The following is a 25548-nucleotide window of genomic DNA, read 5'->3' as shown; positions in this document are numbered from 1 at the left end:
TCTATCTATCTATCTATCTATCAATCTTCTATCTAATTATTTAATTATTTATCTACCTACCTCTCTCTCACTCCCTCTTCTGTCTGTCTGTCTGTCTGTCTGTCTATCTATCTATCTATCTATCTATCTATCTATCTATCTATCTATCTATCTATCTATCTATCATCAAAAAGTTTTACCTTTTTTACCCTTTAGCCCTTGAGTAAACCCAGAAAAAAGCACCCTGGGTTGGCTCTCACATTTGGCAGAGTGAGGCAGCAGACGCAGGGATACAGTGGTGCCTCGCTTAATGAATGCCCTGCTTAACAAAATTTCCACTTAATGAAAGGATTTTTCGAGCGGAGGTTGCCTCGCTAGACGAATTCGTTTTATGAAAAATTCGTCTAGCGAATCGCGGTTTCCCATAGGAATGCATTGAAATTCAATTAATGCGTTCCTATTGGGGGGGAATTTTTTTTTAAAAAAATTCAATGCATTCCTATGGGATTCGCTAGACGAATTTTTCATTATAAGAAAAGACCCGTGGAACGAATTAAATTCGTCTAGCGAGGTACCACTGTACTATTAAAGAGAAGCAAATTGCCAATAATTTAGTTTAAGCTTTTTCAGACCACCATGGAGGATGCCATATTGATTTTTGCCCTCAAAGACCAAGACATCTCAGCAGAGTAGAGCCACAACAGTGGTGAAGGGTCTGGAGACCAAGTCCCATGAGAGAAGGAGGTTATTGATTTTGTTTGTTACTATGCTTTGCATTTTTGTGTTTTTATATTGACAAACTTTGTCAGGACTTGAAAAGGTTGACAACTACATATTAAATTTAAAGGGGAAAAGTATTTAAAAAATAATAATATCCTGGGACATGGAAGAACGGGGATTTCATACCAGCTTTTAAAAAGTTCAGAGTGATTTAAAAAACTGTTCAAGCTATGGTTCAGATGATCTATTTCTAACTGACGTAGTGCTTATGTATCTGACTGATGGATTTTTGGAATGAATGAAAGCAAACTCAAATGTTTTTATCGGTTTATTATGTCACAACGTTCTGTGAACTTGAAATTGTATATATGCATAAAACAATTTAAAAGTCCACTGTGTTCATAGTGCAGCCATGCCCACAGAACCTGTATAAAAAAGTGGTTTTCTGAATGTATATACTGTACAGGGGTGGGATTTTGGCATAAATGCAATCTACACATTAAGAAATAAAGGTAACTATGTACACCAAATACAGACAGCTTGTTGAACTATAACTCCCATCGTACATGAGCACTAGCTATGCTGACTCAGGCCAATGAGAGCTGGATTCCAGCAACATCTGTTGGGGAACATGCAGATGTTTGCAGCATGAAACACAGCTGTTTCCCACATCTGCCATAACATGTAGCACTCTCCTGAGCATTCATGCATTACCAAGCAGCCAACAAGCAGATGCCTCTAAAGCAGCCTGCTTGTATAATAACACAAATACCTGAGAGCTTGCCTATCTTCTGCTTGGCTTCATCTTCGTCAGGTTTGCTGGCTTTGATGGGGTGGTTCTCCTTTTGGAAGATGGATTTTGGAACCAAAGCTTTAGTGCCACCTGTCAGATTTTGGGGAGGCTTCCCAGAACTTGATGCATTCAGATCTTCTTTGACCAAAGTGGAAGAGGTTCCTGGAACCACAGATGTCAGCTGCTTTGCAGGCTCGTGATGCTTCTGCTGGGTTCGGTATTTCAATAGAGAGGGTGTTCTCCTCAGCTTAACCCCAAATGGGCTCTCACGGTCAAGAGTATTTTCTTTTGGCCTTTCATTTGCAGAATTTAAGTTGGCGCCAACAGTCCCATTTCCCTTGTCAGGACACTCTGGGCTCCTTACTATATATCCCTCTGTGGCTGCATCCAACTGGGGCATTCCTTCAAACAACTCTGGTCTTATGGGTGAAGAAGGGGTGCTTCCAGGGCAGGAACTATCAATGGAACTCGAACTCCCTGAAAGAGACCTCTGCCAGGCTGATGCAATGGTGAACCTGGCAGGCTTAGTAGAAGTGGACTTTGGGTGGGCCTTGGTGATCTCATCTGGATCTTTGCTTTCTTCCATTTTCACACTTCCTGGTAAGTCTCCAGCCTTGTCATCAGAACAGCTGCTTGTAGGAGCAACCTTGGGGGATCCTGCAGAGGCCAGACCTACCAGAGAAGGGTTGCTCAGGTTTCTAAAGGTGGCATCCTCTTGCCCGCCGCAGCTGCTGTTCAAATCAGAACATTGTTCATTTCGGTGGAAAGGTTTCTCACTCACGGCACTCTGAAGCGGAAGCTCATCTACTTGGGCATCTGAGATGGCTGGTCCTCCCTGCGGAAAGGCTGTTGGCTTTGTGTGACCTTTGCACAGTTGACTTTCCATATCTCCAGACTGTCCTCCTGTAACTTCTTTGGGTGTCTGGTGTTTTTCAAGGGCTGAGGCTACGGCCTTCTCTGCTTCTGAGGGAGCCTCCATAGTGGATGCAGAAAACTGTGGACCGTGTAGTGCAGGGTCTGCCTGAAGCGTGACCAAGCTGTCCCTGTCACCAAGTGCATCTTCTGCTTTATAAATATGTATTGCGTCACTGCCATCACTAGAGTCTTTTGCTTTTTGATCTACAGGTTGTAGGCAAGGTACGTTGTGACACTCTTCTGCTGCATCAAGGTCCTTATCCATGCTATTCCCAGGCAAGGCAGCATCTAAGCATCTAATATCTTCTGTTTCAGGCTGCAAAGGTTCAAAATTCTCAATGATCTCTTTCATGGAGCTCTGTGAGTTCGATGTGAGGTTATCAGTTGGTTGCCCAGTTGTTTTCACCCCTTCCTCCTCCATCTCTTCTTCTTCGTGCGTTGTTAGAGAGGACTGTGCATTTGGACAGGGCACAGTTACAGAAACCTGGAGATCTATTTCCATATGGTTCTGGTTCTCAGATTCTAATCTGCAATTTTCCTCAGCACCAGGGCCAGCGTTCCAAGAATAATGCAAAGCATCTGAGGCCCTTGTAATGGATAATGCATCATTAGTTTGACTCCCATTTAAGTTACTGGTATCCTGGATTGACAGGCCTATGTAAGAGAGGAGGAGAGAAGAAGATGGTTAAAGAACACAAGCAGCTGAGTCAGATCATTGGTCCATGTCATGGGCTGGACGCAGAAGAATGGTGGGAGGTACCAGCTGCTTTTGGCTCTGCAGGGTTTCACACAGAAGTCTTTCCCATCCCTATCTGGAGATGCTGGTAACTGAACCTGGGACCTTTTGCGCTGCAAACAATGTCACAGGTCTCTGGTCACAGGTCTCTGGTCTGCAGAACCACTACAAACCTCAGCTCTCTTCCCCACACTCTTCCACATGTCCTGGCACATGCCTGATCACACTCTTGCACACACACACGCACACACACAGGCCATTACCTGCCCAGCCCTCCTCTTCTCTATCATCTTCTTCAAGTAATTTTTCATGGCCTGATTTTCCTTCTGCGGGTTTGAGAAGGCCTTGCTGTTTTGCCACCTCTTCTACCTATTGTGAAAGAGAAAGACAGTTTAGACAATTTGCAGAGGGCATAGATTCCATTTTTTAAACTGAACATAAACAAAAAGGGTTTTCAACCAACAAAAAGGGGTTTGGGGATTGATCAGCTGCCTGCCTTTTTAACCAGCCAACCAATTTCACAATGCAATATTGAAAGGTGCTGTCAAGAACTTTAGAATGGAAAGTGAAAGGGGGAAATAATTCCTTTGTTTTGCATCAAACTTTTATTCTTCAAGAGCTTCTGTACAAGATCCAAAGAGAACAGTGTTGATAGAACTATAGGTAAAGGAAACTCATTTGTTTCAACACACCCCTTGACCTCAAGTCAGCTTACGACAATAGACCAATAAAATGTGACAAAGTAGAATGGATAAAGTGGCATGAATCTAACAAAACAAAACAAAAAATTCCTTCCAGTAGCACCTTAGAGACCAACTAAGTTTGTCATAGGTATGAGCTTTCGTGTGCATGCACACTTCAGATACACAGAAACAGAAGTCACCAGACCCTTATGTATAGTCAGAGGGTGGGGAGGGATATTACTCAGAAGGGTGGTGGGAATGGGCGAAGATGAGCAATTAAATAGTCCTGAGATGGTATGTTAAATAGTCCTGAGATGGTATACCAACATCCCACACAACGATGGTTTACAAGCCATAAGGAACACCATTTCAGATAAAATCACAGTGGACTTTGGTACCAAACTCTGCCATTTTGTCCCTACCCACAACCATTTCAAATTTGGTGATAACCTGTTCCTCCAGATCAGTGGCACAGCAATGGCCCTACAGTATGCCAACATCTTCATGGCAGATTTAGAACGTTTCCTAAACTCCTACCCACTCAAACCTCTCTTGTACCTACGATACATTGACGATATTTTTTATTATCTGGACACATGGACAACAGACCCTGGAAACCTTCCACCAGACATTCAATAACTTTCACCCCACCATCAACCAATCTATGCAAGAAATACATTTTTTGGACACTACTATAAAAATACAAGATGGGCATATAGACACCACCTTATACCATAAACCAACTGACCGACAAACATATCTACATGCTTCTAGCTACCATCCCAAACATACCAAACAATCCATTGTATATAGCCAGGCCCTATGTTACAACCGCATCTGTTCCAACTCTACAGACAGAGACTCTCACCTAATAGATCTACAGCAAACCTTTTTAGAACTAAAATATCTGCCCAATGAAGTTAAACAACAGATCAACAGAGCCAGACTGATACCCAGAGAGAACTTGCTGCAAGACAGACCCAAAAAAGAAAATAACAGAACACCACTAGTCATCACATACAGCTCCCAAATTAAAACAGTACAGCGCATCATCAGAGATCTACAACCTCTCCTAGACAATGACAGTTCTCTTTCTCAAGCTCTGGGAGGAAGACCTTTCATTGCCTACAGACAGCCACCCAATCTTAAACAACTCCTCACCCACAATAATACCACCACCAGACTTAACATGGACACTGGTACCAGAGCCTGCAATAAACCCAGATGCCAACTTTGCTGCCACATACACCCAGACAACACCATTACTGGCCCCAACAACATCAAACATACCATCTCAGGACTATTTAATTGCTCATCTTCTAACATTGTGTATGCCTTCAAATGCCAGCAATGCCCTTCAGCTCTCCATATTGGACAAACAGGCCAAACCCTACACCAAATGATAAATGGACATAAATCTGACATCAGGAATCACAAGACAGAGAAACCAGTAGGAGAACACTTCAATCTCCCAGGACATTCTATACAAGATCTCAAAGCAGCTGTTTTATTATAGAAAATTTTCAGAAAGAGAAGTTGCTGAATTGCAACTCATTACCAAGCTTAAAACCATGGAGAGACCTGGTCTGAACAAGGACATTGAATTCTTATATCATTCAACGGTACATGATAAAGCTATCTTTAGCCATCTCACCCCTTGCTTTTTCCTGCAAGACCAATTGCAGTCGTTAACAGTCATCAACAGGTTTACCACTCCTATCAACCAATCACCCATTCCCACCACCCTTCCGAGTAATACGCCTCCCCACCCTCTGACTATACATAAGGGTCTGGTGACTTCTGTTTCAGTGTATCTGAAGAAGTGTGCATGCACACGAAAGCTCATACCTATGACAAACTTAGTTGGTCTCTAAGGTGCTACTGGAAGGAATTTTTTTTATTTTTTGTTTCGACTACGTCAGACCAACATGGCTACCTACCTGTAATGAATCTAACACTTACCTTTCCCAAAGCCTGGCAGACTACAAAAATTACAGACTACAAAAAACCATAAGGAAGAATCTCTTCCAAAAGAACCAGGAAGGAATTGGATCATCCCATATATATACCAACCTACAAGAAGAAAACTAGCCCATCCCATTCCTTGTGAGGCTAGTTTTCATCTTGCAATTAATAAAAAAGGCAACATTTCAAAATGCAATGCTCCCCATCAGTAACCCAAAGTAGTACAGTCCTTGCTGTCAGCTCAGCATTCTGATGCCTCGCTCTGCTGCAAGCATTGATGAGACCTGGGCAAGAACATTCTTGAAGCGGAGTCCTGTGTGAATATCTTAACAAACAGGAAGGCTCATAAGAGAGAATCTCTTCCAAAAGAACCACCAACCACCAGAAGGCACTTACTGAAATAACTTGTTTTTTGTGAGTGAAGGCTTTCTGTTTTCGCGGGTTTATAGCAATCTTGTGCTTGGCTGCTGCGTTGTCGAGGCAGCCCTGCGGAGTGGGTAGAGTGCTGAAATCGACAGGAAGCACGTGGCAGTATGGCAAGGTAGGACTCCCAACAACTGCAGAGGATTGTGGGCTAAGGGGTCTGGAGGCGGATTCTGAGGTGACCTGAAAAATGCAGACAGACAAGTTTAATATGTTTCAGGCCTCCCCTATATATGTGATTATTGTGCTAACAACAACAACAACAACAACAATTTGGCCTAGATGGGTTCAGAAGCTAAAATACTCAGATGGTAAGCACATAACAAACATTATAATTAGGTAAGATTCCACCTTTAGACCTGGGGAAATTACCGCACTGAAATAGGCTGTTGTCCAATCAAGCGAGCATAATATTGTTGATAGAGATTGCTGGACTACACACTTTGAAAGTTAAGGATTCCAATCCCCACAAAACTCACAGGCTGAACTTAGGTCAGGCATTGTCCTGGTGCGCACAAGGTAGGTCCCATCTGTGCTACACTGTACATTTAAATCAACACCACACAATTTTAAACAGCCGTGGCTCCCCACCCCCACCCCCGAAGAATCCTAGAACTGTAAGTTTGTTCAGGGTGCTGAGAATTATGGCAGATCCCCATTCCTCTCACAGAGCTACAGTTCCCAGAGTTCCATTTAAAAGGCCTATTTCATAATGCTGCTAAAAGAAGAAGAAAAAGCAAAGCCAGCACAGACATGGCAATCACCCAGCACAAGCCTTATACATAAAACAACCAATTAAACCAAAGCACCGTTTATTTCTACAGCTCAGTTTACAATTAGCCCCCGAAGGCAGAAGTAAAAGAAAAAAGACAAAACGACAGGTCTTTCAGACCCATGCGAAACTATGGAGGAATGGGGTTTGTCTGGTTTCATGTGGGATTGAATTCCGCCACTGCAAGAAAAGTACAAAAAGCTGAGGCTCTAGCAGCAGCTGCAAAAATGGCTATTTACCTGGTCATCTTCACTGTCTGTACCACCTAAACTCAAAGAGTTATAGCGCTGGGCAGGGATTGAGGACTGCAGGATAAAATAAGGGGAAGGGATAAGTCAGGCAAGCATGGTGCTGGCATAGCGTTCTCCAGGATGGTACATAAAAAGGACAGTTATGAGAAAACACAAAGGGGGTGGGGAAAATTGGGGGTGGGGGGGAGGAATGTCAACACAGCATCCATCTCTTATGCATATATGACAATATTGCTGGCAACTATCCTTGCACTGCCAAAATAGCTGCCACTAGGACAGATGGGGTTGTACTTGTGGCTATTATATCCCACCTTTTCTCCAAGGAGCTCAAGGTGACATACCCACAGTGCTTCCCCCCCCCTAAAAAAATGTTTAGGAATACTCTCATTTTCCTACTCATATTGAAATACTGTCCCTCAACGAGGCCAAACTTAGATTCACAAAATGTTTAGGGGTATGCAACCCCCCAGGAAAAAAGCCTTGCATGCACCCTTCTCCCGTTTTCCATTTTATCCTCAACAGCAACCCTGTAAGGTAGAAACAAAATTTAAAAAAATCCTTCCAGTAGCACCTTAGAGACCAACTAAGTTTGTCATTGGTATGAGCTTTCGTGTGCATGCACACTTCTTCAGATACACTGAAACGGAAGTCACCAGACCCTTATATATATACAGTAGTGAGAGGGTGGGGAGGGGTGTTACTCAGAAGGGTGGTGGGAATGGGTGATTGGCTGATAGGTGTGGTAAACCTAAGGTAGGCTAGGCTGAAAGGCAGCACCCAGGGGACTTCATAGCTGAGTGGGGAGTTGAACTCTTAGTGTTTTTAAGTGTCAGGTGTAACTTCAGCCTGAACACAGCAGAGTTTGCGCAGGTTTTTCCGGAAGCTTCTGGCGGTAACTTAAATGACTAGACGTCTGGACGCAGAATAAACTATATACAGGATTTATTAAAATAAAAGAAATCCAGAGTTTCTATGTACAACTTTAGAACTCAAAAACAAAGTAAAATAAATCCTTTCCTCTCTCTCTCTCTCTCTCTCTCTCTCTCTCTCTCTCTCTCTCTCTCTCTCTCTCACACACACACACACACACACACACAATCGATACAGCACCTCTCCTCCTACACTGACCACACTGACCACACCACGTACTGTGCTAGCTTTCACTGATAACAGGTCTCTGTGCTGATCATCAACCAATGAGAGCGCAGTTACTATGGGAGAAGCTTTCTGCCCAGTGTTAATTGCTTGTCCTAGAGTTGATTGTGTGAAGAAGCAATCTGATGGTTTCTCATGCTACCAATTTTGCAAAACCCGAACATGAACCCCTCCAGTGCTCTTCAGGAAAGGGCCTGCGCAGAGCAAGGACAAAGTTGTTATGTTCTAGTGCAAAGTTACGTTTGGTTTCTAAGTCCTGGCAAATGTTTTCAATACACTGCTGCTTCCAAAGCTTTGGGGTGCACTGCAAAGCTTTAGCCAAGTCTCCTTAAAGTTTTTAATCATGATAGCTAGCTATGTCCTCCAGCAGCAGAGGCAGCGGGAGAGGACCCTTGCCCCCATGCCCTGCTTCTGGCCATCCCAGAGGCATCTGGCTTGCCACTGTGTAAAAGAGGATGCAAAACTAGACAGTCATTTGGTCTGGTTCAGCAGGGCTCTCCTGAGAGTTTTCTCTTGGCTTCATGAGATGTCTCTAAATCAGATTCGTATAAAAATAAAAGTAAAGAGGCACAGGGGCCTTAAAACCACAAGCTGCAAGCTGCAATTTCTATGGGTGGTTTTCCATGGGAAGAGTTCCCTATGAAGAAGGATTGACCATGAAACCACTCTGAGCATTGTGGCTCTGTCAGGGAAGTAAGTTCTAGATTGAAACTACGAATCCCAGGATTCCCTGTAGGAATTGTTTAAAATGGTACAATACTGCTTTAAATGTATAGAGCAGATCGGGTCTAACTTCAGGTCATTAATTTCAGTGAGTCTACTCTGAGTAGGACTTCGTTGAATACAACCCTATGTTTCTTCCATGCTTCAAGAACCCTCAGCATGCATTTCAGTGCCACCACTTTGTAAAATAAGAAGGGCTCCAGCAGACCAATGTCTTTCTCCCCACCAGTGTTAGAAACTGAAATATGCTAAATGGCACCTTAAACCTAAGTTATGGGCGCAACAATGGAATGTCTAAGCACACTTTTTAATAACAGGAATACAAAGCTGAAAATGAATGAACTCCAGCTGAAATATGATGTTCATTTTTCACATGGTCTAGTCCTTCCCCTGCCCACCCACCCCCCAATATTCTTAAGAGCGTCTCTTCTCCAGCCTTCAGAGAGTAATCGGAAGTGGGAAGGGCAGAAAAAGGTCCTCCTTTCCTTCCACTCTGCAGTTTTAATCTGAAATCTTAGGCGCAGTGCTGCTCCCAGAGCTCACGCTAATGAAATTCCCTGTCGCAAAATGCGCCAAGAACAATGGGAGTTTCAAACCCTGCTCCCCACCCTTATTCACACATATATATGTGCACAAGTAGTGGCTCAGTCATGCTGGCCACATGACCCAGAAAGCTGTCTGTGGACAAATGCCAGCTCTCTCAGCCTGAAAAGCGAGATGAGCACTGGACTTAACTGTCCAGGGGTCCTTTACTTTTACTCTCTCTCTCTCTCTCTCTCTCTCTCTCTCTCACACACACACACACACACACACACACACATTTTTTATTTGAGGACTGGGTTAAAAGGGGGGGGAGGGAAACCACCATGACCATATAGATTTAGAGAACTATCAGGATTTGTCCAAATTAATATTAAATAAAGCTGGAATGGAGGAGAAAAGGAAATGAAATGTGTAGTGAAACATTTGCTGTAGCCTGCCAAATGGCAGAGGCGGCACCACATCTCATGATACAATAGTCCTATTCGGGCATTATCCTTCACAAGATTAAACAGTGGTGCCATGGTTAAAACACTGCAGACCAAGGTTTAAAAACCCCCACCCAGCCATCAAGCTCATGGCATGATCTTGGGCCAGTTATTCTCCGTTAGCGTAAGCTACTTCACAGGGCTGTTGTGAGGATAAAGCAGGGATGGAAGGGGAGGGAGAACAATGTGCCATGCCTTGAGCAACTTGGAGGAAAGTGGTAATATAAATGCAATAGTACAATTTGAAATGTGTGAAGGACTGTGACTGTGGCACAACACTGGCAATGACAGCAGCATCCTCCACTGTACCCGAGAACAGCAGGCTAGCTTTGTGGGGGACAGGATAGGGCAGACCTTGGAGCGCACAAGCATAATAATATTCCTACTGGATCAAGTAAGGTAAAGGGTAAAGGGACCCCTGACCGTTAGGTCCAGTCGTGACCGACTCTGGGGTTGCGCGCTCATCTCGCATTATTGGCCGAGGGAGCCGGCATATAGCTTCCAGGTCATGTGGCCAGCATGACAAGGCCACTTCTGGCGAACCAGAGCAGCACATGGAAACGCCGTTTACCTTCCCGCTATAGCGGTTCCTATTTATCTACTTGCATTTTGACGTGCTTTCGAACTGCTAGGTTGGCAGGAGCTGGGACCGAGCAACAGGAGCTCACCCCATCACAGGGATTTGTACCGCTGATCTTCTGATCAGCAAGCCCTAGGCTCAGTGGTTTAACCCACAGCGCCACCTGGGTCCCCACTGGATCAAGTACATCCTGGCAAATTCAGGTTGCACCACTGAGGTCAATTTGAAGCTCGTAGATGTCAAAACCACTTCCACACAAAGCTGGACTTTTTACAATAAGGAAACTACTAGGGAAGTGCAATGGGAAGTGTGGGATAACATTTGCTCAGTACAACATCATCTAACCTCCCAGCAAACAAATCTCAATGAACAGGTCACCTGGAAGTGACCAAACTTCAAAATGTGATGCTGGTTGCAAAAACCAATAACTTCAGTTTTTATCAGATATGGAGGGCAACAAACAAGTTCCTTATGGTTACCAATTGTATTAGGCATAGCTTGTAATAATAATAACATGAACATTTCATGGAACATGGAGACAGGGGAGAAACGTTCCAACAGTTGATCTCCAGCACTTCAAAGAACTCCTGGTGGGTAACTGAGGCCTGCTGTGTGGTCTCTCTAAAGCAATGTCAATTGGCCTGCACTCTGAAATCTGTGGCAGTTGTATCAACCCAATGTAAAAATGTGCTCATTCGGAGAACAAACACACACACACAAAAGGAGGGGGCAGAAATGAGCCAACTGCTGCTGTACAATATCTTCATTCAGAAAAATGCATTTGATGCACATCCTCATGTGGAATTTGCATATATCCACAGCCACTCAAAGAATGCGTTCTGACTTGGGAAAGGATGTCGCTTTTGCTATGCTGAAAGGGTTTAATTTGCCAAGCTCCCTTCCTAAAACATGACAACAGTGTCTCTTACTAATAAAGGCACAGGCTCGGCAGCAAGCATGGGTCCAGAAGTCATTTTCCAAGATACATGATAAAGGAAAGAGATGGAAGACTGAAGGGGGGGGGAGGTGTCTCAACAGCAGTCACTCCCCTCCCACCAAGCTTTAAACGACAAGACTGAGTGAGCTCACTTGCGAGATTCTCTCGCCTTAAGAGGCCACCATGCATTGAAACACATGCTCCTCCTTGGTGGGTGCATATGATCCCACTTACAATGGCAGCATCTGGTTCTCAGTGACAGAACTGTCTTGGAAGGAAAGGGGGATCCTGGAGAGTCCTCGGCTGAACCAAGAAACTACAACCCTTGAGCGAGGTGAAGGTCCTCTTACCTGCAAGGTTTTCACCTTCCCAGGGAGGTTTTCTTGCGAGGGTGCTGTGAAAACACTGTCATGAGATAAGGCTTTGTTCCCCATGTTCCCTTTGGATCTGAAATGGGGAAAAGGGGAAGTTCAAACTTTTAAAAAACTATATTTTAATGCTTTTTTTAAAAAAATATTGTTTCTTTAAGTCACAGGTGGGGAAGCTATGACTCTCCAGATGATGCTAAACTCCAACTCCCAGCATCATTAGCTACTGTCTTTGCTGGCAAGGGTTTATGGGGCTGATGGGAATTGGAGTCCAACAAAGTCTGGATAGCGCCCATCTGTGCCTTACATTCTCCAGTGACAAACTTAGTTGGTCTCTAAGGTGCTACTGGAAGGATTTTTATTTTTATTTTGTTACATTCTCCACATAGACATACTAATTTTTACAACAGTCCTGTAAGGTAGGGCTGTCTTTCCTACATACCATGCATAGGGCATCAAGGCTAGGATTTAGCAGCTAAAAAAGGCACTCAAAGTGTTCAAAGCTAAGCTGAGAAAGAGGCTTCCTGGGTTTTATAGAGTAAATCCAGCTTTCCCAACCTGGTGCCCCCAATATTGCTGAACTACATCTCCCATCATGCCTGACCACTGCTCCTACTTGTTGGGGCTGATGGGATTTGTTGTCCAACATCATCTAGAGGGCACCTGCTTGGGTGAGTCTGCCACCAATACTACTTTGTTTATTTAGTATAACTCTTGTTTTATATATACAGTGGTACCTCGGGTTACAAACGCTTCAGGTTACAAACTCCGCTAACCCAGAAATAGTACCTTGGGTTAAGAACTTTCCTTCAGGATGAGCAGCGCCGTCTTAAGTGCCCCCGGAGCCGTGGTGCGCCGGATCCCTCCGGCGCCCTCCCGCCCCGTTTCCCAGCGCGGTGGGTGGGTGGGCGCCGCGCGTAGCGCGGGTGCAACAGGCGCTACTGCGCGGCAGGCGGGCGGGCAGGCGCAGCTGCGCGGCGGACCGGTCGGCCAGCGGGTGGGCGCAGCTCGCGGCGCCCTCCTGGCGGGCCGGCGCCATGGTGCCCTGCGCCACCCAGCCTGCACGTAGGGCCGGCTCTGAGGATGAGAACAGAAATCATGCTCCAGCAGTGCGGTGGAAGCAGGAGGCCCCATTAGCTAAAGTGGTACTTCAGGTTAAGAACAGTTTCAGGTTAAGAACAGACCTCCGGAATGAATTAAGTTCTTAACCAGAGGGACCACTGTACTTAAGAAAACTTACTTGCTGTGCTTCTACAAGTAGCAGCCAAGGTGGCTTAACCATAAAAACCATGGTAACATAGAAAGCAGGGCAGGACCCTTAGTTTAGTGCCTATAGAAGATCCAGATAAATCAGAGGCTGTGAAAGTCCTCTGTAGGGTACCCTGGAGAACAGCCATTGCTGGGCTTGAAAGACCAGTGGTTTGACTCCATGGCAGTGGTTGGGACTCCATGGCAGCATTGGGACTAAGGAGGAGGAGGAAGACACACAGTGCCATCTACTGTATTGCTTTTCAGTAAGAAGGCAAGAAGGTGGGGTCAGAGTGAAGTTGGTGGAGCAGTGCACCATTCATCCTAATGGCGTAGTTTGGACTGGTGCAAGTTCAAGATTTGGCTATAGAGATCTTTTTTTATTAGTTGCAGAGTGTTGCCATTTTCTGCATATTGGAGGTGGAGGGATAAGGTCGTGTTCCTCCCACAATCATGGTACGAAATAGCTGCTCAGGCCATGATAGCAATAATATTTCAGGTACCATATGATAATAATAAAATATTGACGAACCCACCTGCAGCATCCATGCTAATTGGTGCTGTCTGGGTGGATTTTAGACAACAGACGGTCAAATCCCATCTCTCAGCGCTTCTGTGAGCTAAAACAGTCCAGAGGGTGTTTTTTTTTTACTGCACTAGCTGTTTTGAGGCACGCTGCAAATGGAAAAGAGGAAATTCCTGGCATTCCAGCTGCAGTGCTGGGATTTGTTTGTGCACCAGCATGAATGAAATGTGTAGCTTGCTGTGGGACAATTCTTGCTTTTAACCTGTTGCTACAAGACGGTTGCAGTACCTTACCCAGGCTCTATTGGCAAATGGAGTATGCAAGAATCAAGGTTTCGGAGGCTGACGTCACTACTAGATTGACTTGGCTTTAGCTTTCTTTCTCCCAGGTCGGACGACTGCTCCTTGTTTTTCTTCTTCTTGGAGAAAAAGTTCTTAAAAGTCTGAAACTTTGATTTCTTCTTCTCTGCACAAAGGGTGGCGCAGTGAGGGAAGAAAAAAAAAGTGTCGTGTCAAAGTAGTAGGCATGAAGGCGGGAAAACTCTCTGGTGTTATAATGACTGAGAAAATGGAAGGCAACAGTATGTCCAACCAATGGCTGCCTGCTGTATTGTATTTTATTACTTCATTCTTATTATACTGCATTAGTTTAAAATATTGTTTGTTTATAAATGGCACTTTTGTAAGAAATATAGCAAGGCAGCATACAGCTTAAAGACCCAACACTGTAATACCCACAGCAATTAAAACAGGTGTTGGGAACCTTTGGCACTCCAGATGTAGCTGAGCTACAGTTTCCCTGGCCACTAGCAATGTTTGGTGGTGATGAGAGCTGTAGGTTCATTTACTTTGACTTTATTTGTTTGATTGCTGTTAGCAGCCCTGGGGGAAATAATAATAATGGGATGGAAAAGCCATTTATAGCCTCCACTCCAGCTGAAGATTTCAAGAACAACACACAAGATTATGCTAAAATACCACATATTAACATTGCACAAAACTAGTTTAGCTGCTTCCTTAATTAGCAGTGGTGGCTTTTTGAAGGCTGGTGGCCTGCTAGATAGCTAGATAGCTAGATAGCAAAAGTTTTGATTTTTTTCAATTGGCAGCAAATATGGATATGTCTGATTTCTGCCTGGAAAACATTATCTCACAATTAACTCATACATTTGTTAATTGTGTAGATCAGGGGTCCCCAAACTTATGGTGCTTCGGGCCGGTGCTTGCAGTGCCAATGCCACGGTGGGCCAGAGGGTGGGGAAGTGGGGGGGGCACGCACCCATACGCATTTCCGGGTCGCAGGAGCACTGGAAATAGCTTGTGCGCATGCGCACAGGCCTCTGCCCACCCGGAAGTGCGCCGGAAATGACCGGTGCTCTGCGACCCAGAAGTGGGCAGCCCCGCCGGTAAAAGCGGGCGGCGGAAGCGGGCCGAGGGCCGGATAAATGAGCTCTTCGGGCCGTATCCAGCCCCCGGGCTGTAGTCTGCCTGGTGTAGATTATTACACATAATTCCATGCCGCTGCCCCATCTTTTCCCTCTAAAATGAGAAATCTTCCCAGCTGCATTGTGCATATCTTGGATGCAAAGAAGTCATGAGATGACCAGAACCTGGCTTGACACATATTCTATTATTTGACTAAACAGGGGCACCCGACATTTTTAAAATCCACACAGCTGGTGGGCTCCTTCGAAAACAAAAGCATCACTTCAACGGGAATTCATCTCCTCCCCTCCCCACCAGCTAATCATTTTGTCAGGCATGTTTTCTCTCCGCCTCGTGCCAGCATGCATGGCAGGGGCAAGATGGTGCCACCATCCGCTACAGAGTGGCTCGCACAGTAACTGCTTTGTGGAGTGAACAATGGCTCCAGGCTGCTACCTGCTATCTCCATCTCTGCCTTGCTCTGTGGGAGATAGATGTCAGCCACAGCCAACATACGTAACATGACTTAAGCCATGTCGTTTGATGCAGATAGTGATTAGGCATCTTGATCTAAGAGATAGGGAAACTGGCAAAGCAGTAGACTTTGCGAGGTTCGCTTTTGTTCATCACTGAACATGTTTGTGTTTTGGAGTTGCCAGGAATTTAAACAATGTTTTAATCAACAGGTAAGGTAAAGGTAAAGGGACCCCTGACCAACATGGCTTCCCCCCAAAGAATCCTTGGAGGTGTAGTTTGTCAAGGGTGCTGAGAGTTGTTAGGAAACCCCCTATTCTCCTCACAGAACTAAAATTACCAAAGTTTCTCTAAAAACTGTAGCTCTGTGAAGGTAATAAAGGTAAAGGGACCCCTGACCATTAGGTTGTGACCGACTCTGGGGTTGCGGCGCTCATCTCGCATTATTGGCGGAGGGAGCCGGCGTATAGCTTCCAGGTCATGTGGCCAGCATGACAAAGCCGCTTCTGGCAAACCAGAGCAGCACATGGAAACGCCGTTTACCTTTCCTATTTATCTACTTGCATTTTTTGATGTGCTTTCGAACTGTTAGGTTGGCAGTAGCTGGGACCAAGCAACGGGAGCTCACCCCATCACAGGGATTCGAACCGCCGACCTTCTGATCAGCAAGCCCTAGGCTCAGTGGTTTAGCCCACAGCGCCACCTGGGTCCACTCTGGGTCAACAGAGGATCCTTCTTTATACCAAGTCAGACCACTAGCTCATCTACCTCAGCCTTGCCTGCACTGACTGGCAGCTGCTGCCCAGAGTTTTAGGCAATGAGTCTCTCTCAGCCCTAGCTGGGACCTTCTGCACACAAAGCAGAAGCTCTAACATTTAACCATGGTGGCCCTTCCCTAAAAAAACACCTCCTTTCTGTTTCATAACATACGATTGCCTTATAAAGAGGTCCCTTCTGCACTACAGTCATACCTTGGTTGTCGAACAGAATCCGTTCCAGAAGTCTGTTTGACTTCCAAAAACGTTTGAAAACCAAGGAACAGCTTCCAGTTGGCTGCAGGAGCTTCCTGCACTCAATCAAAAGCCACGGGACAGGAGCCGCGTTGGTGTTTCAGCTTCCAAAGAACATTAGCAAACCGGAACACTCACTTCCAGGTTTGTGGTGTTCGGGAGCCAAAACGAACGAGTATCAAGGCGTTCAACAACCAAGGTACGACTGTATACATTCAAAGCTGTATTGTACCACTTTAAACTACTGTAGCTTCCGCCAGTTTGATAATGGCACTGAGAGCTGTTAGGAGAGTTTCAGCTTACATGAGAGAAAATGGTGGGGAGTTTGGGAGTGGTGGCTCTGCAGCTGGCCAGGTATCATCAGCTTATTGGGGGTTAGTTCCAGACTGACAGTTGCCAACCCGTAGATCAGGACATCTTCAAAGCAGCCATCAAAAGTGCAATATATTTACTTACTTGAACATTCTTCCTCTGTCTCTTCAACCTCAAATGGATCTATCTCATACACCGATCCAGTCGCCGATCCAGTCGCCATGACAGAGTCTCTGAAATTTCCAAGGATAAAACAAATGATCACTTTAGATGTGAACACACTCTGAAGTACTCGTGATAGACTGGGATATAATTTCATGCACAGCAAAGAAGGGAAACATTGTCTCTGACGCAGTCCTACAGAACCACTCTGTGCATACCAAACTTTGGGGGGGGGGGGTTAGGGTTATTTCACAGATATGTTTGCACAGGAGCTAAACGGTCTTTCCCTCACTTTTCAATAACACCCCATTCTCCAGCCAAAAACAACAAACAGCCTTGGTTCTCAAGAGGACACATACCACTTTTCAGGAAGTTGGGATCAATGTTCGCATTAAGAGGGGGAGGAAACGGTAAATGCTTAGAATGTTTAATTTTTTTTTTCTTTCCCGTGGCCAAAAGAATCTCACAGATCTGACTCTACAGCTGTTTTTTAAACTTTTTTTTTTAAAAAAAAAAAACCCCCACCTCTATGCCAAGGGGTTAAAGGATCTACATAATGGAGAATGTGAGCTATCACTCAATATATGGCAACACAACAGCATCAGCAGAAAACAGCAGATGTGAAGACAGAGCATGAGAATCAACAATATGCAGATAAGAAGCCAGGTCATTTAGAAATAAATTAAAAAGAAACAGGACTGTGTCTAACACCCCTCGGGGCAGGGACTAAAATAGGAGCTTATCCTTGCTGTCCACGTCTTGGCTGCATATTTATAAGTATTTGTTTTCCATTGTTGTGACACATATTCTGTTTTTTAACAAAAATTTCTTGGTCTGTGACTGTATAATAAACAATTCTTCAAAGTGGAGAGTTTTCTGGCTAACCTAACTACTGGGTTCATTAAAGGACTAGGCTCAAGTCCTACCAGATGATCGCAGTGGAAACTGGGGGCAGATCTGATCCAATGGCACGGGGGAATGAAAAGATAGATACAGCCACAGAGGTCCCTCATGTAAACTATCTATCTAAACTGATGTGCTTTATTATAGGGCCTTTCAGTTTCGGGGCTGCAAAAATCCCAGTACAGCAGTGCAACCACCGGACTGTCCATCCATCATGCCCACATACCAGAGAAGTCAGAAGGGCTGCAGACTTGCTTAGCTTGCAAAACACTCTCCTCCGCAACCCACCATCTGCTTCCCTTCTTGCATTTCTATGCAGTTGACGGCAGAGCTCCAGACAGGCTTCAGCCCTGATAACAAGGTTCAGTGCTGCATCCTGGACAGCCCCTGCCTTTTCCTCATACTCCTGAATTCTCCCTGATATCACTGGCAAGGTAGCAAGTGTGTTTGTGGATCCTAATTTTATTCCAGGAATGGAGAATCTTTAAATGTTGTGGGCATGCTCATGTAAGGAAGTAAACGGGGAGAGGGTGCCTTCTTTTAAGATGGTACCTAGCAGTTACAGTTTTTGAGTTGTAGCCAACTTTTACTTGAAATTAATGGGCCTAAGCCGTGCCCGTCAATGGGTCTACAGCAGGCATCCCCAAACTGCGGCCCTCCAGATGTTTTGGCCTACAACTCCCATGATCCCAAGGCTAACAGGACCAGTGGTCAGGGAAGATGGGAATTGTAGTCCAAAACATCTGAAGGGCTGAAGTTTGGGGATGCCTGGTCTACAGTAAGGAGGATAAACATTTGATACAACCCTTTATATAAGTATTGTATTAATAATAATGAACTTTTTCAAAATGTGCTGACTGATAATCCAAGGTGCTTTTTTAATCAGTTAAAAGAAGGTTTTAGAATCAATTAATATAACTGATTAATCAGTTACAGGTTGCAAACCATGTATACACTTTCAAGCATATATTTACAATCAAAGGGCCAGAAAGTTGCTTGAAAACTTTTATGTATGTAAGGAGGACAGCTGAAGAAGTTCAATTCTGCACTTATTCTGGTATCCTAGACAGGAGTCAGAGCTTCTGTCCCCCCAGATATTGCTGGACTCGAAACCCCATCAACCGTGGCCAAAACATCTGGTGTCACACAGCTTCCCCAGTGCCCCCCACCCCACATATTCATGTAACTAAAGAATACACACATTCCAGGCTATAGGTCACATTCAGGGCTGAAGTGGGTCTAAGATGCCAAGCTCTCTCTTAAGTATCACAAATATAATAAGATAATAATAGCATTAAGAAAGTTGAGTTTAGCAGCCAAGTGACATTCAATATTAATGAAAACATTCTGTTAGGATCATTAGAAGGTCATATTGGCTTTTTTGCAAATATCAATGGACATCACACTCAAATGAGCTCTCTGGGTGCACAACAAACGCCCATACAATCCCTATAAAAAGGAATTTGATTAAATACAATTACACCTTAATTTAGTAGGAGTAGTAGTAGTACATCTGTATGCAGAAGTGTGTGTGTGTAATTTTCTTGCCATTCACATTGAACAGGCCTTTACTGCAGTGCCTTATATTGCTGGAGAGAGTTTTTTGTGTGTGTTCAGGCGCAAGTAAAACAAAATCTAATAGAAAACAGCTGGTTTCGTGGGTTTCCCCCTTTAAAAAAATGTAACAGGAGGAAATGCTTTTCATACAATTACACAGGCTTAGCTGGGGAAGCCAAAGGGAATGAAAGACATGGCAAGTCTCTTTGGTGAAAGAAACGAAAATAAATGGTTTGGTGCGTCGCAGTCAAGCCAAGGGAACAAATGCCTCTTTGAGCCACAGATCTTGAATTTCATGCTACCTTGATTTCTTCCTACCTATACGGCACTACCTCTGTAATAGAAATCACCCGACACAGGCATTCAAGGCAAGCCAAAAGTCATAAACGAATATACATCCTAAAGAGACGCAGTTGGGCTCCTGTCACTTGGTCACTCTGAACTTCTGGTGAGTTCACACAATCTGGGCATTGTGGGTAACCCAGAATGCTCAATGCGGCTGGGGATGAAGGAGTCACTCGCAGCATCTCCACTAGCTATTCCACACGCAAAGGGGCATCTCCCAGTCAGAAGAAACCTGTTCTGTCTCCAGAAGGAATCCAGTGTCTGGACAGGGAGGAGAAAGGCCCATTGGCCTATACCTTCCCTGTTGCGGCACATCCATCCTCCAAACTAGGGTTGGTGAGCCTGTAGTTGTCCAAATATTGCTGAACTACAACTTCCAACACCCCTGACTGTGGTAGATGGGCCTTGGGACTCCACAGACATCTGGAATGCTACAGGATCACCATTGCTGCCAGGCCCGTTTTTTAGGGCAAGGCTGAGTGGTGCGTTGCGCCACGGTGCTCACCCAGCAGGGGCGCAGAAGGGGCGCCGAACATTGTCAGCCACGTCCCTCCTGCCCACCTGCCTGGGCTGGGCTGCAGCGGGGAGAGAAGCAGCCCGCCGGGCCCAGCGCATCTGTGCCCCCCCTCCGCACAAGCGCACTGCCAGCGAGGCCAGGCCTGAGGGAGGAGGTGGCTGCCTCCATGGCCGCCTCCATGATGGGCGCCTGGGTGGCGGCAAAGCAGCTGTTGGACTGGGGCTGCGCGGAGCGCCACTGCCAAGGTGAGCAGGGCTCGGTCTCCCCCTGCTCGCCACGCCTGTGGAGGGACAGAGAGGAAGACAGGCAGACAGAGACGGGGGCAGGGGCAGGGAGGGAAGGTCACAAGCTGCCCCACCTACAGGCCTCCGGGGCAGAGCCAGCGGGGCAAACGGGAGGGCGCTGGGTGCGGGGCAGGGGACGCTGAGAGCGGGGTCCTTCCGCAGCCCCGGGGGGGAGGCAGCGGTGTCGCCGCAACACGGGGGAAGCCGGTCAATGTGGTGGTGTCGTATATATAAGTGCATTGTTAATAAACAAGCTTGTAAAAACGAGCATTGTTAATAAAAAGGTTTGTTTCCTGTTTTCCCCCCAAGCAGAGATAATGTGTAAGCGTGGTGTCAGCTCCCTAAGAAAAGGTTGACAACTCTGGGGAAAGGGGGAGGGGGCGCTGGAGGGATCTTTGCACCACGGCGCCAGATATACTTAAGACAGCCCTGATTGCTGCTCTAGGTCAAGCACAGGTGAGAAGCTAGATGAAAACCACACTACGTGTCAGCACACTGATGTATGCTATCAGCCACACACACCTATGCCCAGCTCTGATGTGCTGGGCTGAGGACACCTTTAGTTCCCTTGTCTTAGGAGTTAAGGAAACTCAGGCAGAGGGGGCCAAATGCGACCCTCAAGATCACTGTATCCGGCTCTCTCCAAGCCATACCCGCCACCCGTCCCATAGCCTCCTCAAATCCATCTTTCCCTGAGTGGAATGGGTCCCAGAAGTCTGATCATGCCAAGCAGGAGATGCACCACTCTGGCAAGACAGTGCTCAGGCAAGTAAGGTCTCAGCCATTGTACCAGGTGGAAGAGGTAGTAGACAGAATTGACCTGTGTCTCCATGGACAGCTATCAGTCCAAAATTACCCTCAGGCTGCGTACCTGGTCCTTCAGGGGCACAGCCACCCCATTCAGGACCAGGGAGTCCCCCGCCCCCTGTCCCCCAGAAACAGTACTTCTGTCTTGTCAGGATTCAACCTCAATCTGTTAACTGCCATCCATCCTCCAACCGCCTCCAGACACTCACACAGGACGTTCACTGCCTTCACCGGTTCTGATTTAAAGGAGAGGTAGAGCTGGGTATCATCTGCATACTGATGAACACCCAGCCCAAACCCCCTGATGATCCCTTCCAGCGGTTTCATATAGATGTTTAAATTCCCTCCCTTTTTTTCACACAGCAAGATGGTCAACAACAACAATGGCTTTTTAAATAAAAAAATGCACAGGCCTTTAAATTTGTAGAAATGTTGTAAGTGATTTTCCTCTGGCTGCAGCTGTGTTTGGATTTAGTTGAGGTTTGTTGTATTGAGATGTGTTTGTTTTTTAAAGGATGGGTCCTTCAATTATAACCAGTGGGTATGTCTATAACAGCCTATTTATTTTTGATTTATGGTAGCTGTTTTTCTCTGTGTGCCCCTGAAGAAGTGCTACACTATTTTAAGAGGAGATTTTGGTACTTCATAAAATACTCATTTTTTTAAACTGTATTTGAGGTTCTTCTTCCTTTTCCGTTGAGAAGTGGGTCCCATGCACCAACATCCAGTTCCACCACCCAAGTCTTTTTTTAATGCACCACAGCTGGGGAAGGATCCTAAGTATGGTACAGCTTCTGCTTTGACATGCAGGAGATTCCTGGTTCAATCCCCAGCATCTCCAGGTTGGGCTAGGAAAGACCCCCCCTACCCAAAATCCTAGAGAGCCACTACTAGTCAGTACAGACAATACTCATCTAGAGGGACCAGTGCTCTGTATAAGGTAATTATCTATGTTCCTGCTGCTTTATTGCCCTATCGGTTCAGGAACTTACCTGAGACACTCCACCCACCCATTGCTCCCCTGTACAAAGCCACATTGGAGTTTCTTTCTTTAAAAGAAAAGAAACTGAAAATCAGCATAGTTCTGCCGCCTCTCCCAACAGCTTTTCTCTCCCACCTCTACCCATTACAAGGAAGTTATGGCATTGTATTTCTGGTGTTAGGTCAGAGCATGAGTCTAAAAATGCTTGGCGGTTTTTCTTTTCTTTTTAAAATACCAGAAAAGACTCTGAGGTTCTAAGAAAAAGAGTCAATTATGTTTCAATTGGTAGGTTAAAAAAATAGCTCCAATGGGGAACAGGAGGCAGTTTAGACAAAATTGAATTCCCCTTCCATCCCTCCATCCCTTGCTGGCAGACTTTATTCCAACTGTATTCAATGCATATGTTTCATGGTCAAGGAATTCCAATAGGGAAGGGCACACTATTGGCATGCATTCCTGGAGGGACACTTGCCATAAACATTTAATCTCCAAGCCAAAACAAAAACTCACTTCCCCCACCCCTGGAAAAAAAAAACCCAGCTCCCCATCCTCAAGCCTCTAGATTGTAAATGAAAGGCAGGCATTGTGGTTTCAGTTCTTGCATTGCCAACAAGCTCTCTTCAGTCAACTTACCGGGGTTGGGGGGGTATCCAGCTGCAAAGTAAGCTGCACACATATTCACGAGAGAGGGAGGCATTTAGTGCATGCTTATGCGCTGCTTTTACTAGCCACTCCTTACCCCTGGGAGGATGCATAGGCACACAGGAAGATGCCTCATGCCAACTTTCCTCAACCTGGTAATCACCACATGTTTTTTGACCTCAATACCCATCTGCCCCAGCTAGCACAGCCAATGGTCAGGAACAATAAGAGTTGTCATTCAGCAACAACTGGAAAGCCCCAGGTCGAGGAAGGCCATACTGAACTAGACCACTGGTCCACAACAGGAGCCCAGTGTGGTCTACTCTGACTGGTAGTGGCTCACTAAGTGAAGGCTTTCCTGAGATCTCCTAACTGAGATCTCCTAACTTTCCTGAGATCTCCAATCCAGGTAACTGGGGGTGTCAGGAATTGAACAGGGGAGCTTCTACATCAAGCCAATGGGCCACACCTCCTTTCCCCTGTGTTTGCTTAGACCATCCAAAGACAGTACAGTGGTACCTTGGTTCTCAAACTTAATCCGTTCTGGAAGTCCATTCCAAAAACAAAGCATTCCAAAACCAAGGCATGCTTTCCCATGGAAAGTAATGCAAAACAGATTAATCCATTCCAGACTTTTAAAAACAACCCCTCAAACAGCAATTTAACATAAATTTTACTATCTAACGAGACCATTGTTCCATAAAATGAAAGCAATAATCAATACAGTCGTACCTCGGTTTACGAACCGCTCAGGTTGCGAACAGTTCGGGTTCTGAACTCCGCACCCCCAGAAGTGTTTTCGGCGTGTGCGCGCCCCGCACATGCGCAGAAGCAGCGCTCGGTTTGCGACCTTTTCGGGTTACGAACTGCGACCCGGAACGGATTGAGTTCATAACCCGAGGTACTACTGTATACTGTACAGTACCATAAAATAAATAAGACAGTATTGTAGATGATAAAAATTAACCGGAAAATCCTCAAAAACAAAAACACAAAATAAATAGCAAAAACAAAAGCCCCAAACTCAATCCATTCTGGAAGTCCGTTTGACTTCTGAAATGTTCGAAAACCAAGGCACAGCTTCTGATTGGTGCAGGTGCCCCCTCTCCCCCCCTCAAGAGCAGACAACCGCATCAGACATTTGGCTTCTGCAAAACATTCGAATACTGAACACTTCCGGGTTTTCAGCGTTTGAGAAACAAGGTACCACTGTGTTGCCTTCCTTTCTAGTGTGGAAAAAAATTACCATGTTCTGCAGGATAACACAGGACAGTAATATTTACTCACTAATTTACTTTAAATGTTTTGATATCACTACTGGTTTATGGTGCTGGAGGAGACTCTTGAGAGTCCCATGGACTGCAAGAAGACCAAACCTATCCATTCTGAAGGAAATCAGCCCTGAGTGCTCACTGGAAGGACAGATCGTGAAGCTGAGGCTCCAATACTTTGGCCACCTCATGAGAAGAGAAGAATCATTGTTAAAGACCCTGATGTTGGGAAAGATGGAGGGCACAAGGAGAAGGGGACGACAGAGGACGAGATGGTTGGACAGTGTTCTCAAAACTACGAACATGAGTTTGACCAAACTGCGGGAGGCAGTGGAAGACAGGAGTGCCTGGTGTGCTATGGTCCATGGGGGTCACGAAGAGTCGGACACGACTAAACAACGAAACAACAATAACAACAACTGGTTTTAAAAATAAAAAAATAAAAAATACAGTGCCATAAAATTAAAACCTTATTAAAAAGTTAGAACCAGATATCAGCTGTTACAGAGAGACCTATTCTTAATTCCCAGCATAAGTCTGACTGAATAGAAAAGTTTTTAGCAAGAGTTTGAAAGCTGGCACAGAAGGCGCCCAATGAATCTCTATTGGCAGAGAGATTTGACAATAATGGGTCCATGACACCAAAGGCTCAGTTTCTTGTTCTTGTCAAATGAGCCTCACCAGCTTGGGGAATGACCAACAACACTCTTGCCATTGATCTCAGTGATTGAACTGGGATTATACTTACTTACTTACTTACTTACTTACTTACTTACTTACTTACTTACTTACTTACTTACTTACTATCCACCCTTCACACTGCAAGGTCCCAGGGCAGGTTACTCAAATAAAACACATCATTCAAAAAACCATGCAATCATAAAAATAAGGTGGGTCCTAAGAACAGGGCCGGCTCTAAGGCAAGGCTGGGTGGTGCAGGGCGCCAGGGCGCAGGACTGCCAGGGGGTGCCGCGCGGCTGCACCCACCAGACAGCCGCGGTGGGAAATGGGGCAGGGGGCGCGCCGGAACGATCTTCGCACCACGGCGCCCAATAT

At 45.5% G+C, this 25548-nt stretch overlaps 1 protein-coding gene across 2 annotated transcripts in view; it reads right to left on the bottom strand.

The window, feature by feature from the left end:
• KIAA1210 (KIAA1210 ortholog) overlaps nucleotides 1-25548 on the bottom strand; it is a 62995-nt gene that overhangs the window by 11415 nt on the left and 26032 nt on the right. The window contains exons 2-8 of one of the 2 annotated variants that reach the window (XM_035113949.2): nucleotides 17167-17255; nucleotides 14096-14267; nucleotides 12011-12107; nucleotides 7226-7291; nucleotides 6188-6397; nucleotides 3407-3512; nucleotides 1472-3061 (exon numbers count right to left, since the gene is read on the bottom strand). In XM_035113949.2, the coding sequence (XP_034969840.1) occupies nucleotides 1472-3061; nucleotides 3407-3512; nucleotides 6188-6397; nucleotides 7226-7291; nucleotides 12011-12107; nucleotides 14096-14267; nucleotides 17167-17245 (2320 nt within the window). In that variant the 5' untranslated portion in view covers nucleotides 17246-17255. The remainder of the gene's footprint in view (nucleotides 1-1471; nucleotides 3062-3406; nucleotides 3513-6187; nucleotides 6398-7225; nucleotides 7292-12010; nucleotides 12108-14095; nucleotides 14268-17166; nucleotides 17256-25548) is intronic. The other variant, XM_035113950.2, reaches the window with a different exon arrangement.

The sequence above is a fragment of the Zootoca vivipara genome, chromosome Z, assembly GCF_963506605.1.
Source record: "Zootoca vivipara chromosome Z, rZooViv1.1, whole genome shotgun sequence".
NCBI classification, from domain to species: domain Eukaryota; kingdom Metazoa; phylum Chordata; class Lepidosauria; order Squamata; family Lacertidae; genus Zootoca; species Zootoca vivipara.
The sequence above is the reverse complement of the archived record's forward strand: the minus strand, read 5'-3'. Positions and strand labels throughout refer to the sequence as shown.